The following is a 15,823-nucleotide window of genomic DNA, read 5'->3' as shown; positions in this document are numbered from 1 at the left end:
GTCCCTGGCTATTTTCTAACACAGCTTTACTACAGCAAAATCATCACACACACAAAAACATACAAAAAGGACAATACAGTAATACAACCGTCCTGTTCAGAGACATTTTTGATTCATTAATTCAGTCAGTCAATTTGGAGTGGAGAATAAGCAGCTAAAATATTTCCTATAAATTCAGATTTTTTTTAATTAATTTGTCATCACTGTTGAATCGTCAAATGGATGATATCATTTCCTAAGTCAGTATTATGTATTAACGTTGTGGGTTAAACAACCTTGTCCAGTACGAGATAAGCAGTCACTGCCATCTGGTGGTAAAACTCAGAGGCACATGAAGAAGAAAACAATAAATCTTTGGATATAAAAGGAGAGGTCCCACTCTGGACGTATTTAGAGGACCTTCTTTAATCCACAAGGGTTATTTCTATTTTTGATTATTCACGTTCAGATACTTAAAGAAAAGTAAAGTGTTCAGGGATTTTTTTGAATAACATATTCACTGATCAACCCTAGATTGTGTGAAATGATCTATCTAGAAGAAGCAAATACATACTTTACTTTATTGAACAAAATGTATAGGGAATTCAAAAGTTTGCATACAAAACACAGAAGTATATAGTACATGTAAAAATACTTCAGATACAGCATATATACATGTAAATGGGTGGGGTGAAAAAAGTGAACTACAAGGAAATGTAAATTTTAAGGACAAGGACATTTAGTCCTTTAGGAACTATTTTCAGACATCACTTTTAAAAAAGATAGCCCTAAGTATTGTAAAAAAATAAATCTTAAAATAGGTAATGCATAGTTTGTTGTTATTCCACTTGCATTCATGTGTTATGTGATATTCACACATTAGATAATTAAGTTGACCATGTTAAGACACCTTTCTTGGAAGATCATCCACATGAATCATAATCTAAAAAGGTTCAGAGGATGGGTTATCAGTTCCAGTGTTTTACCCACAGTAAAGATCCTGCCAAAACTGGAATGTCATTAAACACTTGACAATTATAATCGACAACGTGGATTCTTGAGTTCCTTAGTAAAACGTCACTTTATTATAGACGATCTTTGAAACAGAATCTAGCGTCGTGTCGGTTTCCATAGCAACGATTGTACAACTGAAACTTCAGCGTCGAAGAGGCTCTCCGGTGTGCTAACGTTAGCCCGAAATAGCCAAACTTCAGAAAACTAGCAGAAGTCCTCCCATGTGATACTGACTCTCCAGCCAGGGGATTATTTAGCGCTTAATTCGTCCTGACAGGAGCAAACACGATGCTGGAGAAACTCAGTTTGACCTGCGACAGACTCCTGTCACACCGGCAGCTCGCGTGCTGTCACGGTTATTGTGGTGTTCCGGTGCACGGCAAGGACATGCTGGTTTACCGTCATGTTGACACAGAGAAGAAGGTACGTATGTTGTTGTTGTTGTTGTTGTTGTTGATTGGTTAACAAAACAACCTTCTAATGTTTATTTCTGTGAGGATTTCAACAATTACCATAAGGATGTAAAGTCTTAGTAATTAATGTTTAGGGTCTAAACGTGTTATCACCTGTTGTTCATTTAGACTCATTGTTCTGTAGTTTTATGACTTATAAAACACAATTATTATAATTCTGATAAAGGTAAACTAAACTGGCCACATACAGTATATCTCTTCACTTTTATAGAATATATTTATCTATCTATCTATCTGTCTGTCTGTCTGTCTGTCTGTCTGTCTGTCTATCTATCTGTCTATTTGTCTGTCTGTCTGTCTGTCTGTCTATCTATCTGTCTATTTGTCTGTCTATCTGTCTATTTGTCTGTCTGTCTGTCTATTTGTCTGTCTGTCTGTCTGTCTGTCTGTCTATCTATCTATCTATTTGTCTGTGTGTCTGTCTGTCTGTCTATCTATCTGTCTATTTGTCTGTCTGTCTGTCTGTCTGTCTGTCTGTCTATATATCTAGCTGTCTATTTGTCTGTCTGTCTGTCTGTCTGTCTGTCTGTCTATTTGTCTGTCTGTCTGTCTGTCTGTCTGTCTGTCTGTCTGTCTGTCAGGGCTGCACAATATTTGAAAAAAAAAAGCTGAGATTGCATCTTTTCATCGATTTACTGTCCATTGCGAAATGCAAAACACAGAAAATCAAACCAGAGTGACAGAGTGGGAATGACATGATAGAGCAGCAGGTCAGATTTGAACCCGGGCCACCCGCTTTGAGGACTACATACTGTACAGCCTCTTTACACGGGGTGCGCACATTAACAGTGTTTTAAGTTGTTTTATTTGACTCTTAATGTTCGTCTTCAGCCCCTGCTGCTTACCGGCCACCATGGGGAGATATGTGCCATGACTTTTGGAAAAGGAAGCAGACCTGTTCTCCTCTGCTCTGCGTCTGCTGATTATGTCATCGTCTGGGATATTGAAAGGTGCCAGAGGAGAACACAGGAGGGTGAGGAGAAAGTTGTGTGTGTGTATTGAAATAGAAAATGAAGCAGCTCTGCTGGTCAGAGTTTCACAAGTTCAATTTTGTGATTTTTAATTCACCAAACTCAACTGTAGGGGACACCTTTACACACATTTTACATGTTGAACTGTGGCTATGTTCTTTTTCCTGAGTGAAAATCTTTACCAGCCTGCCATCTTGTGGTCAGATTGCTCACTCATTTCTCCTCTGGTCATTGACTTCTCATGCTCTAGATAGAAACTTTTTTCTTTCTTCAGGGAAAGTTGCAGCTGGAATAGTTATCGGGTCTTTGCTGGGGGAAGTTGTCAACCTTTCGTTCTGTCTCTCTGATGAACGAGTGGCTGCATGTTCAGGATCAACAGTATATATTCTCAGCTCTAAGGTAGGAGCTGATGCACAATGGCGGAATACTTTCTGGCTTAATATGTGATGTTTCTGTTGTTCATATCAAATGTTAACTAAGATTTTCTGGGTGGATTTGTACCATGGAATATCTCGTGAACGAAGTGTAATGTTTGTCCTTTGTGGTGGTTCGGTTGCAATCAAAGAAATCTATTCATGTTATCAAAGTTTTAATTTATTTTCCACATCAGAAACATGAAGTGATCTCTTCTTTGAAACGCCATCTTGCACCCGTTACTTCAGCAGAATTCTGTCCCTGGAATAAAGACGTTCTGGTCACCACGTCAGAGGATCGCACTTTTAAGGTACCAACTTTTGAGTAAAAATGGTTACTCCCACGCGCACTCTCAGCAAACCTCATGCCGGACTAGCTATCGCTCACCTCTTCAACATCGCCTCCAACCACTCACAAACTCTGTTCTCATCCTTCTTCCCTGAGATGATTTCTTTGTTGTATTGTTTTCACTGTTTTATTTGTTTTATTATTCTTCATTTAGCGTCTCTTAGTACTCAGAAAAATGCTATAAAAGTATTCTAATGTATACACAAAAGAGTACATATAGTACACACACACACACACACACACACACACACACACACACACACACACACACACACACACACACACACACACACACACACACACACACACACACGCACGCACACACACACACACACACCTTGATTAAAACACAAATTGTTTTTTGTTGTCACTTCTCAGGTGTGGGATTTAAAAACTGAAGCTGTTTGCTACCAGTCTTCGGTTCTTTCAGGTATGGGATCACTTTAGAGCGACTTAATTATGTAATGCTAAATAACATTAATTGATGGTATTAGTACCACGTTTTAAAAGGCCTGTTTTGTGAAGTTCCTTACCGATATGTAGAGGAGCCTGGGCCTTGCTAAGAAATAAAGTAATATTATAATCTAAGGCAAATCCTTCTTTTCTTCAGCCTCTCCACTGCTGAGCGTGTTCTTCTTGGAGGAGAACAGGCACTTTATCACAGGCTCAACTGATGGACAGGTTAGTGTTGAAGGCCCTGAAAACTTAATAACACTTAAACTTGACATGCTGTGAAGTGTAACACACCTCTATCTGGTTTAGCTGTGGTGCTTCTCTCTCCCTGATGACCACAAGTGTCACCTGGTGACCAAAATGGACATTGAAAAGATGGAAAAAAGATATCAAATCCACCACGGGACTGTGAGCCATGAAGAAGGTGATGTTCCTGATCAATCAAATAAAAAATAAAAGTTTGAATTGCTTTATGGATTAAACTCCTTTTTTGATCATTTCTTGCAGGGGTCACAGAACAATCGTCTGAAGAAAATATGGAGACTTCAAAACCTGTCCTCAAAATGGCTTTATATAGCTTATTTACTGACGACAGCAATGAGCATTCAAAGTAAGTGGACCTTCATCATCATATTTATTAACACAGTAAAACCTTTGTTAGAGAAGGGGAAAATTAGTGCAGCGTTGAACTGGGACATTAGTTGATTTTAACTTAACGGTGACTTGCAATTGCAGAAGGTGTTACATTACTCTTTAACAAGTTGCAATGCTAAAAAAACCCAAAAAACTGTAATATTGCAATGCTCAGCAAATGTGGATTAAACAAAGAGTAAGGTCTTTTACCTGCTCTTGTTGTGTCTTGAGAAAACATTTCTCATGAATTGGCGCTTTACAAATATGATATATATAAGATTGATTTCAACCTTGGTTGTCGTCCAGGAACAGAAAAGTCACAGGACATCACAAGTTTCACAAGAGAGAGTGTTTCAGCACAGAGAGCAGTCTCATTCCAAAGTGCTAAAGAGAATTAAACATGTTTTAGGTGATGTGACCATGAGGAGGGACTGTTTAACTTCATTTGTGACAAGGAATCCTAATATAAAAGCAAGACACGATACTTTAAAAATGGTGGCCTCTCAAGAGCTCAATTTTGCTCTAACTTCAAGAAAGTGAAACTGCATGTCATCCAGGAAAATCTTACAACAGCAGGTCATATTCAGTTGGTATTAAAAAAGAACAATGTGCTGTTCATTTCTGTTGAGGACACTATGGATGTCATAATGTCACAAAAGCTTGGAAAAAACACTTCATCTTTATGGGCTAATTGATGCATGTGTCCTCGCAGTCACAGGAAACTTCACACATCACAGGAAACTTTGCAGGCTCGTAGCATAAACGTTTTCAGGCTGTTAAAACATTTGATGTTATGACAGGAAGCAGGCACTTAAAAACCACAGGCCTAACTCTCTGTGTTTTGTGGACCACTGGAATGAAATGGACGTTGATTCCTTATTTACCCGAGCAAAGCATATGATCTCAGAGCAGTATTAACATCCTTACTCTCGGATATTTGAGCAAAGCTGCTTTACTGACTTCCATTTGATGGGCTTCCACAAGTAAAACAATATTGCTTAGATGTGAAAAGGGATAACGCGCAGCTGGAAGGGTTACTTTTTCCATGACCCGCTGAAACGGCTGTGATAGCATGATAGCTTGCGTATATTCTCGATAATCAAAAATAGGTCTGATGCTTCAAATTAGTAATCAAGGTAAGTAGAGATAAACTCCAAAAGATTGACAGCAATATAATCTCATCATAAGAATACCTTCAGAACATCCCAATATGAAAGTTATGATGCACTAAGTTTTAAAGCTTGCCCAACTACATCACAACCGTAGCCTATAGTTCAGTGGGTTAAAAGCATCCTGAAAGGGCTCAAATGTCTCTTCTTTCTTCACTAGAGTTTCCATCATGCTGGGTTTATTTAGCTTAGACTGCATGAAGTCAAAGGAGACTTGAAAAAAAATATAGAGTCCTGTGGGGAACATTCCTTGACACTCCATCACAACTGTATGTTTTTCCTATTATGTGGTTAAAATATCATTCCACAAATGATCTGGCAAAAGAAAAACTGCCTTTGAGGGAAATCCTGTAACTCTGCTTTTCCATCCATTATTTTTGGGCCCTGCAGAGACAACAGTCGGATATGTATTGGAAGCACTGATGGCCTGTATGTGGTGGATCTTGCTTCCTCAGAACTCCTAACAGCAATATACTTCAAAGGTAGGCCAAACTTGATATGTCCTCTGTGACTGCTCCTGTAGGGCAGTGATATGCTTAACCATTTTTGCACAAGAATAAACCCATCACTTCAGTACAAAAAACACCCACTGTGATTGAAATCTTAAGGGAATAAGCCACTTTGAATGCATATCCCATTTACTTGCACCTAGGCTAAGAATGTGTCTTTCAGGAGAAGGAGATACTTTGTTCGACTTTGTCGGTCTGAAATACTTCATAGAGATAAGAACCGAGTCATCTTTGGGCTGCATACCTGGAGGTAGTTCAGTCCATCAAATAGCTGCACTCGGTCATTACACAAAGAGAGAGGTGGGGGAGGAGGGAAAGCGGTGCGCTGAGGATCTGGATTGAAAGTTGCCAATATACCTTTAAAGAAAGTTTTGGTTAATCAGCGTGATGTCATCAGGTGAACAGCAAATTAAAACTTGGTGTAATCGGCATAGCTATTAAAAGAGATGTCTCCAGATGACACAGCCCAGTGACAGCACAAATAAAAAAGAAATGGTCCTAAGACTGATCCTTGTGGTACCCCACAGGTAACCTCATAGTTGGGTTGAATGACCAACTTTAAACACATACATTTTTTTTCCAATTCCAGGAGTTTAGAAGATTCTAGTTGTCAACTGTATAAACTGCAGTTTGTTGAGTTATGGGAGGAACCATTCTGGGTAGCTTAGCTTTGATGAAAATTGCATGCCACTCTGTCACCCGTACATGTGAATGTACACAAAACAGTATTATGTTAAATCTTTTAATTTCAATTTTTCTGTGTATACTAAAACTTAGGCAAATCCACAAGTCTTGTTCATTCTTCTAGATTTTACCAACTTGAGCATCACAATGGCTGGATCATGGACAATCTCTCGAGAGTCGGATAACTCTGTGAGTAATTTAATGAAATGTTGATAATTCATAATAACCAACAGCTTTGAAATGTCCTTTTAACTAGGCTCATGTCATTCAGTATGAACTAAGGATACTTAGAAAGGATCACTAATCAGATATCTGTTTGAGTAATCACTGAGTACCAGTAAGACACCTTGCTAAAGATTCTGCCAAACTACTGAAATAACCTGTTAGGTTGCTCGTCTCCATTATGCTTGACTTTTTTCCTGGGTTAAAGATTTATCTAGCGTGGATCAATAAACAGGGTTTACTTAATCAAATACAAATGTAGGGCTTTGGGTATATTAACCCAGTGGCCCAGGCTTGGTAAATAATCAACCCAGTGATATTTAGCATGTACGTATACGTAAATATATATAATTTCTTCAAAACAGTCATGGGTTCATACCGTTTTCTTTTTTTTTACAGATGTTTTTGTTAGTGAGCTCTTTGTTTACTCCAAGTGTAGTCCTGTTGGAGTTAATTCTGTGTGACCACCAGGGGACCCCGCCATGTGGGAATGGCTTTTCAGTGTTTTCAAGGTAAACATGGAGTCTATGGCAAATATCTTGTGTCGCTTCACCAGATATGAGGGACGTAACCAAGCGAGGAACGTGCTCTGTAAAAGTATATTGTAATGACATTCAGTGTGACTTTTCAGTAACAATAGTACACTCAGGAAACTGTCTAAAGACACTGGCATTAGAAAGAGCTGCTTTCTGTTGCTAATGTCGATATAAAGTTATAGTCTGGAACATCTTTGCTAAGTGAATGACTACACTGTGGAACTTTTTTATGAGTTGAGCTTTTCAGTCCACATGAGTTTGAATAAAATCGTCAGGACTCGATTAACACCCTGGTCCAGAAATTCTGCTTACTACTTTCACAATAACTTTGCTCAAAAAATGCCAAAAAGTTGAAATTGTCCTCTGGAGAAGTCATAAAAGTCATTCAGGTATTACTGGTACCTTCTTAGAATTATCAGTTTAGCAAAGTCCAGCAGCACCAATAAATAATGATGATAATTTCATTAATGTTATGTGTGTTTTTACTAGAACATTTGTTATTTATGAGCTGAAGCATGATTACGTTTGTGGAAATGAGATGCCCAAAAGTTGTATACTTGTTGCTTTATCATACAGGATAAGTGAGTGGGGTCTTTTTTTATTTAGTTGGTCCTGTCTGTTGCTCATTCTAATTCTGACCTTTCCATATTAACCTGGCCCATTATAACTACCGTATTCCTGCCATCTGGAATTTCATGAGTCAATGGCATCATGGTACTGAGAATAAGAGGGACTAATAATCCACAACTGTGGAAAAATGCTGAGCTCCTTCATTTCCAGTAACTCTTTTCCCCCCATCTCACCCCTCCTGTGTTTGCAGTTCTCCTCCACTGCCAGAGTCTCCTCTGAATGCCGAGTTAAAGAAGAGGGAGGCCATGAATCCAAAAAAGAAAGGTCAGCATCATCCCTGTTATTCTGAAAAACTCACAAACCTTTCAATAATGCTCCTGCGAATAAAATAAAAAAGGGAGCTTCTGCCTGTTGATGACTTTGGCTTCAAAAATGACCCATTTTTAAGTTTGCTCCATGACGTGATCATTGTCTGTTTTGCTTGGACACAGAGGATTTATTCATAATGTGGTTATCGTAGGTTTAAATTCATTATGTTTGGCTATAATAAGGAGCTACTGAGAGCCTCCTCATTATCAGTAAATATAGAGGAGAGGGAAGATTTTCTTTTTTTTATTGTGAGGAGTGCTGATGTGGCATTAATTAAATTCCCTTCAGCTTTCATTTGACACATAGGTACTTCATATCATGCAGCAAGAACAAAAAGTTTGGACAGACAGTTTTCTCACTTTTTGGCCCGTTTGGTTGTGCGGTGTCTTCTTGCAGTCGTGGATTTCTTTGTAAAATGAGCCTTTTTTGCGGTACTTTGGCATATCATTAGGATCTGGCAGATTGAAACTATTCTGCTCGAGACCTACAGTACAGCATACTGTGGTTTACATGTTATCCTTATGGAGAGCTTTATACAGAGAAAGCCACTATGAGGCAGACTCCACACAGCTGGAGTGAGGAGAGCTGCCAGTGCCAGACTAAGTAGGGGATTCTTCAGGGGAGTCTAGAGGTACTGCGTGACTGCGTTGTCAGACCAAAAACCACAAACATTTACGGACCAGTGAAACTCGCCATGCTGCCCCCCTGCATCCCTGTATTCTTGAGGATATCTGCAGAATTATATACAAATTACACCATAAACCTCTGAGACTCCTGGAACAGAAAACGTTCTTCCATTGTAAATCTGGCACATGTCTGACAGGGCTCTTTTAAGAGAACTGTGAGTGCAGATTAGATATCTATTGCCTGTCACACTTCTATGTAACATAATCATGAAGTAAACCAGGCCCGTTGGCTTTCTGAGGTGATGAAATTCAGCTGCATTTTACATGATGTCACGTCTCTGAAGCATGGCTGCCTGGATTAAGTTGTTTTATAGTATGGACATCAGGGGGCTACTAAGGCGGCAATTAGCATTGTATAGCCCTCAAATGCTTTCTCATTACTCACTTTGAATGACTTTCAGTTATCCATAGAGATCCGTTAAACCAGTAAACAAAAAAATACAGATGAAAGTGTTACATAAGTTATTAAGAGTTCCTCTTTATCAGGAATATTTAACTTTTATTCAAAAAGCTGCCCAAGTCTCCAAAGATGTCATCAACGGCTAATAAAATGGAGGAACAGACTTCAAATTCTGGATGCTCATAATAATTACAATAACTTTATTTGAATACCTCTTTTGAAAACAAGGGCTTAAAAAGTGTTTTGACACACAGGAGGAGGAGCATACATGTGAACAAAGCATAAGAACCCAACACAAAACAACCCAAAGGACAACAACAAACCTCCAACACATAAGAACGTAGATACAAAAATCCAACTAACATAATTTACCCAACATCATAAGAGCTTCATAGATTGAGACCAAAGGGAGAAAGGATGTAAGACGATGTAAGCAATTAAAAGAGCTAGAAACAAACATAATAAAAGGAGTTAAAGCAAAAACAACGATAAGACAAATAAAAAGGGATAGAAATAGGGGTTGGACAAAATATCGTTGTCCTGACTACTGCATTGAAATAATTGATCAGCTGGCCAAAAATATATATTCTTTCTTTTTCATATGGTGCTCTAAACAGATACCTCTGCCAATTTGAGCGTGTCATTTCTTCATGACAGGAATGAAGGTAATGAAGAAGTCAGGCTAAATTCGACAGCAGTGAAAAGAAGTTAAGAGATTAAATAAAAACTATTGAATAAATAAAACTAATGGAGGTGATAAAAGGCAATAAAATTACTGTCAGGCTTCTGTTTTAACGTATGCTTTGTTAATTTAAGGTCAGTGAATGTAGTTCACAGCCCGCTCTCCATTTGACACTCACAAAGTGGTGTATGTTTTTTTCACATACCTACAGGTAGTATTACATTTGTTTCCCTCTTTTATTCCTGTAGTATGCTCGACACATGGTACACGTGTTCAACATATTCTTTAGGTTTCTACATGATTTCTTTTGCTGTCAGACCAAAAGTTTGGCTCCGGATCCACAATTCCTTCAGTCTTAAGTTGAGCGTGCCTCTGAACTCTTTCTTCTCCTACTGAGTGTCCTACTTTCCACAGTTCAATAAGGCAATAACTCATACCAGAGAGTCTGGTTACAGTCAGAATAATATCTCAGACACATATATACTCTACCTGCTATGGTTGGTACATTTTTAGAAGCTTGAATTATAAAATCTTTTTCTGGGCAACATTCAACAACTCAGAGGGAGGTCTGAGTTTTACCATCTCCTCTTCGCTGTCTAAGAGAAAGACTCAGTGGTTTATTTTAGAATAGACTCCAAGGCTTGTCTGAGCCTGGGTCCTTCTAGTGCAGGCAGCCAAAGCCGTAAAACAAATCATTGTCACTTCTTAAAAAAACGAAAAAGGGATTTATGTTTTAAAGCTTGTTAACCCATCTATCCAGCTTTATTTAGTTCTACAGCTGCAGACCTGAACACAGTGGATTAGTGTTGTCACGATACCAGAATTTTAAACTTTGATATGATACTAGTTCAAATCAAACCATATTCCTGTTTCGATACCACAGCAACCAAAATAGAAGTCCTAGTCACCCTAATATTTGACGATTTTTTTTTGTTTTCAACTCTCAAAAGTTGCAAGCAAAATCCTGCACACTGTCTAAAATGCACAAAGGTGTTGGCAACGTTTAAACATTACTAAATTTATTGATGCATTTTTTCGACAGGTTGCAGGATTTTGTTTGCAAATTCGAAGCATCTTGAAACCATTTAAACTGAGTCAGAATTGAAGAAGCCTTTCTCTGACTCAGGACTCAGAACTGAAGAAGCCTATCAGAGGAGAGGTGAAACTTCTTCAAGATCTTTAACCAGTCCATTTGCCTTTGGATCAAGCTTAGCATTTAACATGACCTAGATGACTGAGAACCTACACACCGATTTTGCTAGCAATTTTTGATGGATTCAATCCACTCCTTACACATATTTCTAATGAAATAGATGTGTTACTTTTTGATGCTTCTGATCATTAAAATAACAAAGATTTTATCATTTTAAAACACGTGGTATTGCAAAGTACCCAAGTACATTTTGACATCCTTACAGCAGCTAGCGGACCTCGTGTTCTCTGTTACTGCAGGCAAAACTGCACTTAATACTTAGAATTTGTTGCTCTTCTAGTTGTTGCATCAGAAACAAAATTATGTTTTGAGTTAGACTGAATAGCTTTACTGTGTAGTTTAGTTGTATTAAAGTTAGTTGCAGATTAAGTTAAATCTGACATAATGAGAGCTGTAAACAGAGCACACAGTGAAACGCTGTGATTTGATTAAGATATGACACGATTTGGAAATTTGTCCGAGACTCTCACTTTGTTTCAAATAGCGTCTGGTCTTAAGTCAGCGTAAATTAGAAGGTTTAACTGCTCTGTAAAACTTAATGACTATTATATACCAGCGAGGGGTAAATAGGGCTGCTGAGCAAAGCCAAATGATTGTGTAGCCAGGTAATTAGATTTTAAGCCCACATTGCAGAGTTTCCTGTGGATAATCTGTTCTGGGTCAAAATCAAAAAGCTACAAACACAACAGCAACCAGTGTTACAATACCATTATTTTTCAAGTAGAAAATAAGCAGTAGTATATTTATTCAACTTTTTAACGCTATCTTTACTGATTGATGAAGTCCTATAATTTCAGTCAGACAACTAATGTTTGTATCTGTGTCAAATATTTATTGCAGCAGAACATAGTTTGTGTTTGGCGTCTAGGCTTCGACCTCATCACTCCTCGCTGTTTTTATTTACATGCAAGCATTTGAGAAGTGATGGGATAATATCTTAAACACCCCCAGTCGGAGCCTATAGGTGGATGCTGGGGCTGAGCAAGCGTGCAGGACTGGTGCAGGTCAGAGCTGGCAATGAAAGAGCAGAGGGAGAGACCAGACATTTTGCAGGCCACTAATCTTGCGGAGGTGTTGTCAGGTTATTGTGGATAATGATACATGTCGAGTGTGAAATCAGTCTAGCTTGAGTTGACTGCCTGAACAAGCTCGAAGGCGTCGCCTCATTTTTGTAGAAGCAAAACTGTACATACACCATCAGACAGAGTATCCTTTGAGGCAGTGCAGATATAGAAACAACATGTACTTTATGAAATTTGAGTTTCAATTCCAAAATCCAACAAAAGGGAACAAAATAATTGTTCAGATGTAGTCAAGTGAAATATGCAGGAAAAACCTGTCAAGCCAATCCTGGAGTGAACATTTGCACTGCTGATCAAAGATGAAAAGCACTCCTTGATAAGAGAGGATTGAAAAGAGATCCAGATGTGTTTCCCTTTGATTCAGACTGTTATGTGTCACTAGTGATGAATGTACTCTCGTGTTGGGACGGTGCCCTAACTGAGATGTGCAAGAGCCTAAGATAATAACTAGTACTCAAATGATACGTGAGGAACTTGTAGACAGGTGAGCCAGTTGAGCAGCACGGGGTTTGTGAGGTTAATGATTGTGAGCATACTAACAATAATTATGTGGTATGTTTATTGCTAGCTTGTAAGAAACAAGCGGCAACCTCTGATGTTGGAAAATGAAGCCAATGCAACACCGCTACTGTAGAGTGGCTACAAAAGCCCCTTTAACACCCAGTGAAGTATGTGACTGTCCATTTTCACAGCTGGTTTAAATGTTTACAGCCTGGTACAAAAAATGATTTCTGTCTGAATGTCTCATTTCTTTATTCATTCACACTGCATGGAAACTGGATGATTTAATGACTCATTAGTTTTGATTATATTAAAGCTAAGAGATATGCATATATTTGCATGATTAGGGGAATGTTTGGTTTGATTTGACTGACAGGTGGGCGTGTTGTAGCAGTTTGCAAGGAGGCTTAAGACCCGCCTACTAAATGGATAGAATTCAGGTGGAGGTAGCACTTCAAGTATGGGGATTACCCTCGTTCTGAACCTTTATTCTAGGTGACGTCCATGTTTCATACAGTCTATGGCAAGAAGATAAATGTTTTTGTTGATGTAAAATTGTTGCACAGAGGAATACTTCTGGTTATTTACTGACTTTAGAGATTCTGTCGGCAGGTCTCTTTTTTTTTTAAATCTTTGAATTAATCAGCACATCAATCCGTCTGCAAACTGCAATACCTCACGAGAGAGATGGAAAGTAGAACCATCTGAGAAGAACTTGAAAAGTCTTACTGACGAGCTAAAACTCACAGGTGATCCGTCTTGGTCAATATTAGATAAGCTCTGGAGAAATAACATCTTACAAGTTAAACTCCTCTTACTTTAATGAAGGGTGTAAACCAAGCCTGGATTTTTTTTTTTTATGCATCTCAGGTCTCAAGTTGCCACTCAGAGATTTGGTTACTTTTTCTCACTGGGCCTGAATTTGACAGGAGAATCGTTTTTGGAAGAACTCAAACTTTTTAATGGTTGTGGAAAAAGTGAGCTCATTCTTAAAAAGTAAAAGGCCCTGACAGCAATCAGGGAGTATAATGAACCATCCCACCGTTTGTGGCTGATGCAACTAATTCTCACAATCCCTAATAATATTGTATCTTTCTTTCTTTGCATATCTTTAAAAGTTTCCCTCAGTATCATGAGTTCTATGTAATCCCAAAAAAATGGACAGAGGTCTTCTCTCTTGTAAATATTTGATGTCTACTCATTTGTAAATGGTTGGTTTTTAGTATCCTTTGTCTTTGCTTTTGCCAGACTGTAACTTACTGTAGATCATTTAAACTAATGCAGATTCCTGTGACAGCCTATTACAAATGATTTATCTTTTTACATCTTTTTACAAAAGGAGGCATAAAGGAGCAGCCCCTGGTTTTCCACTCCAAAGTGAGGTCATCTGGATATACCAGCACCCCAAGGTAGGTTCACAAACTTCAGCCTTATAGAAAATCAAATTACTATTTATTTTATTCTCCCCAAATCTGATGAGAGGAGGAGAAATTCAACTTTGAAACGTTTTGAGTTTGTCAAGAATAACAATACTATTATGTTTTTTTTGTCTCTGATCCTTCTGGGGATTTTCAGGCACCAAAAGACTTACTTTGCATTTAAGTGCTTCTTAAATGAATGCAATGAAAATAACTAAACAGGTTACTCTTTTTGCACAGCAACTAACTAGCACAACCTCATGCCTTCATACCTTCTTCAAGTTTTGACCTACATAAATGAGGAAACAGTTGTTTGGCTATGAAGCTAACCTTTAGTTTGGTCTGCTGTCAAATGTGAGGTCAACTCTTTCAACTTGCCATGTTTTGCACCAAATTGCATCCTATTTCTCTCCTTGATGTTCTGGTTATTTTTTAAAGGTCACAAATTCTGCAAAATACACTTCACCATGTTTCTCTAACACTAATATGTGTCCCTAGTCCTTCTCAAAACCCCCAATGATAAGAAAAGCCTGTCCTCTCCGTCGTTTGCCTGCTCCACTTTTCAGAAAATGTGTGCTCAAACAGGCCGTTTGGAGGTTTTCCCTTTGTGACATCACAAAGGGCAGTAACCCCTCCCCCAGGTGGGTGACTCTCCCACAGCTAGGTGTTTATTCTGCCCTCTGAGTCTGCCTTCTCACCATAAACAATAGGACATGGGATGAGAAAGCCCGAGCCCACCCAAGCCCTTCCAGAGAGGGGGCGTGGTCAGACACAGCTCATTTACATATTTAAAGGTACAGACACAGAAACAGCCTGTTCTGAGCAAGGCTGAAATAGAGGGGTTTATACACATGATCAAATACAGGATCAGAGTGGATTTTTAATAAGAAGCTTCACAGACATGTTTTGGAGAGCTCTGAGACTTATTTGAACTGGTTGAAAAGGAGGATAATGTGTGACCTTTAAAGGACTTACATATACTGTTATATTTCACTTACACTGCTGTGAGCTGGGAGAATCACATTTTTTTATTAATATGTATGCAGACACATAAGGAAAATTAAAAATAAATCAAATCTTGAGTCTTAAGGGAGCCTTCATGTTACAATGTCACATTTTTAATTATCCATGCAAATTTTCCAAGTCAGAAATTGTTTCAAGATTATTCCTACAACTTGTTCATTCAGGTTTACTTGGTTTGTAGATTTGATTCTTGCACCGTCTTCTTGGTGAACATCAAACCTCCAGTCGTTATTCTTCATGGGGCTTCAGGAAAGTAGCTGGGAGAATCAATATACCCTAAAGTTAAACGTGCAAAGCTGAACAGCTTTTCTTGATCCTAAATGTGAAAAATAATCTTTGAAATGTTAATAAATACAAGAAACATCATGGATATTCTTTTGTTGCTTTTCAGAAGGAAAATGTTTTCACCTAAAACAAATGTTCAGAAGAATTCTTTCTCTAAAAAGGCTCACAAAAAGACGTAAGTAGTCACGA

General features: G+C 38.3%; 1 protein-coding gene across 1 annotated transcript in view; it reads left to right on the top strand.

The window, feature by feature from the left end:
- Positions 1-1,179: 1,179 nt before the first annotated feature.
- wdr27 (WD repeat domain 27) overlaps positions 1,180-15,823 on the top strand; it is a 53,244-nt gene continuing 38,600 nt past the window's right edge. The window contains exons 1-14 of the mRNA XM_020632813.3: positions 1,180-1,416; positions 2,298-2,439; positions 2,712-2,836; positions 3,048-3,161; positions 3,578-3,629; positions 3,810-3,880; positions 3,962-4,076; positions 4,160-4,262; positions 5,845-5,936; positions 6,772-6,836; positions 7,269-7,381; positions 8,226-8,299; positions 14,248-14,317; positions 15,741-15,809. Coding sequence (XP_020488469.2) covers positions 1,282-1,416; positions 2,298-2,439; positions 2,712-2,836; positions 3,048-3,161; positions 3,578-3,629; positions 3,810-3,880; positions 3,962-4,076; positions 4,160-4,262; positions 5,845-5,936; positions 6,772-6,836; positions 7,269-7,381; positions 8,226-8,299; positions 14,248-14,317; positions 15,741-15,809 — 1,340 coding nt within the window. The 5' untranslated portion in view covers positions 1,180-1,281. The remainder of the gene's footprint in view (positions 1,417-2,297; positions 2,440-2,711; positions 2,837-3,047; positions 3,162-3,577; positions 3,630-3,809; positions 3,881-3,961; positions 4,077-4,159; positions 4,263-5,844; positions 5,937-6,771; positions 6,837-7,268; positions 7,382-8,225; positions 8,300-14,247; positions 14,318-15,740; positions 15,810-15,823) is intronic.

Source organism: Labrus bergylta, chromosome 10 (genome assembly GCF_963930695.1).
Source record: "Labrus bergylta chromosome 10, fLabBer1.1, whole genome shotgun sequence".
Classification (NCBI taxonomy): Eukaryota; Metazoa; Chordata; class Actinopteri; order Labriformes; family Labridae; genus Labrus; species Labrus bergylta.
This window is presented reverse-complemented; position numbering and strand designations above follow the sequence as displayed.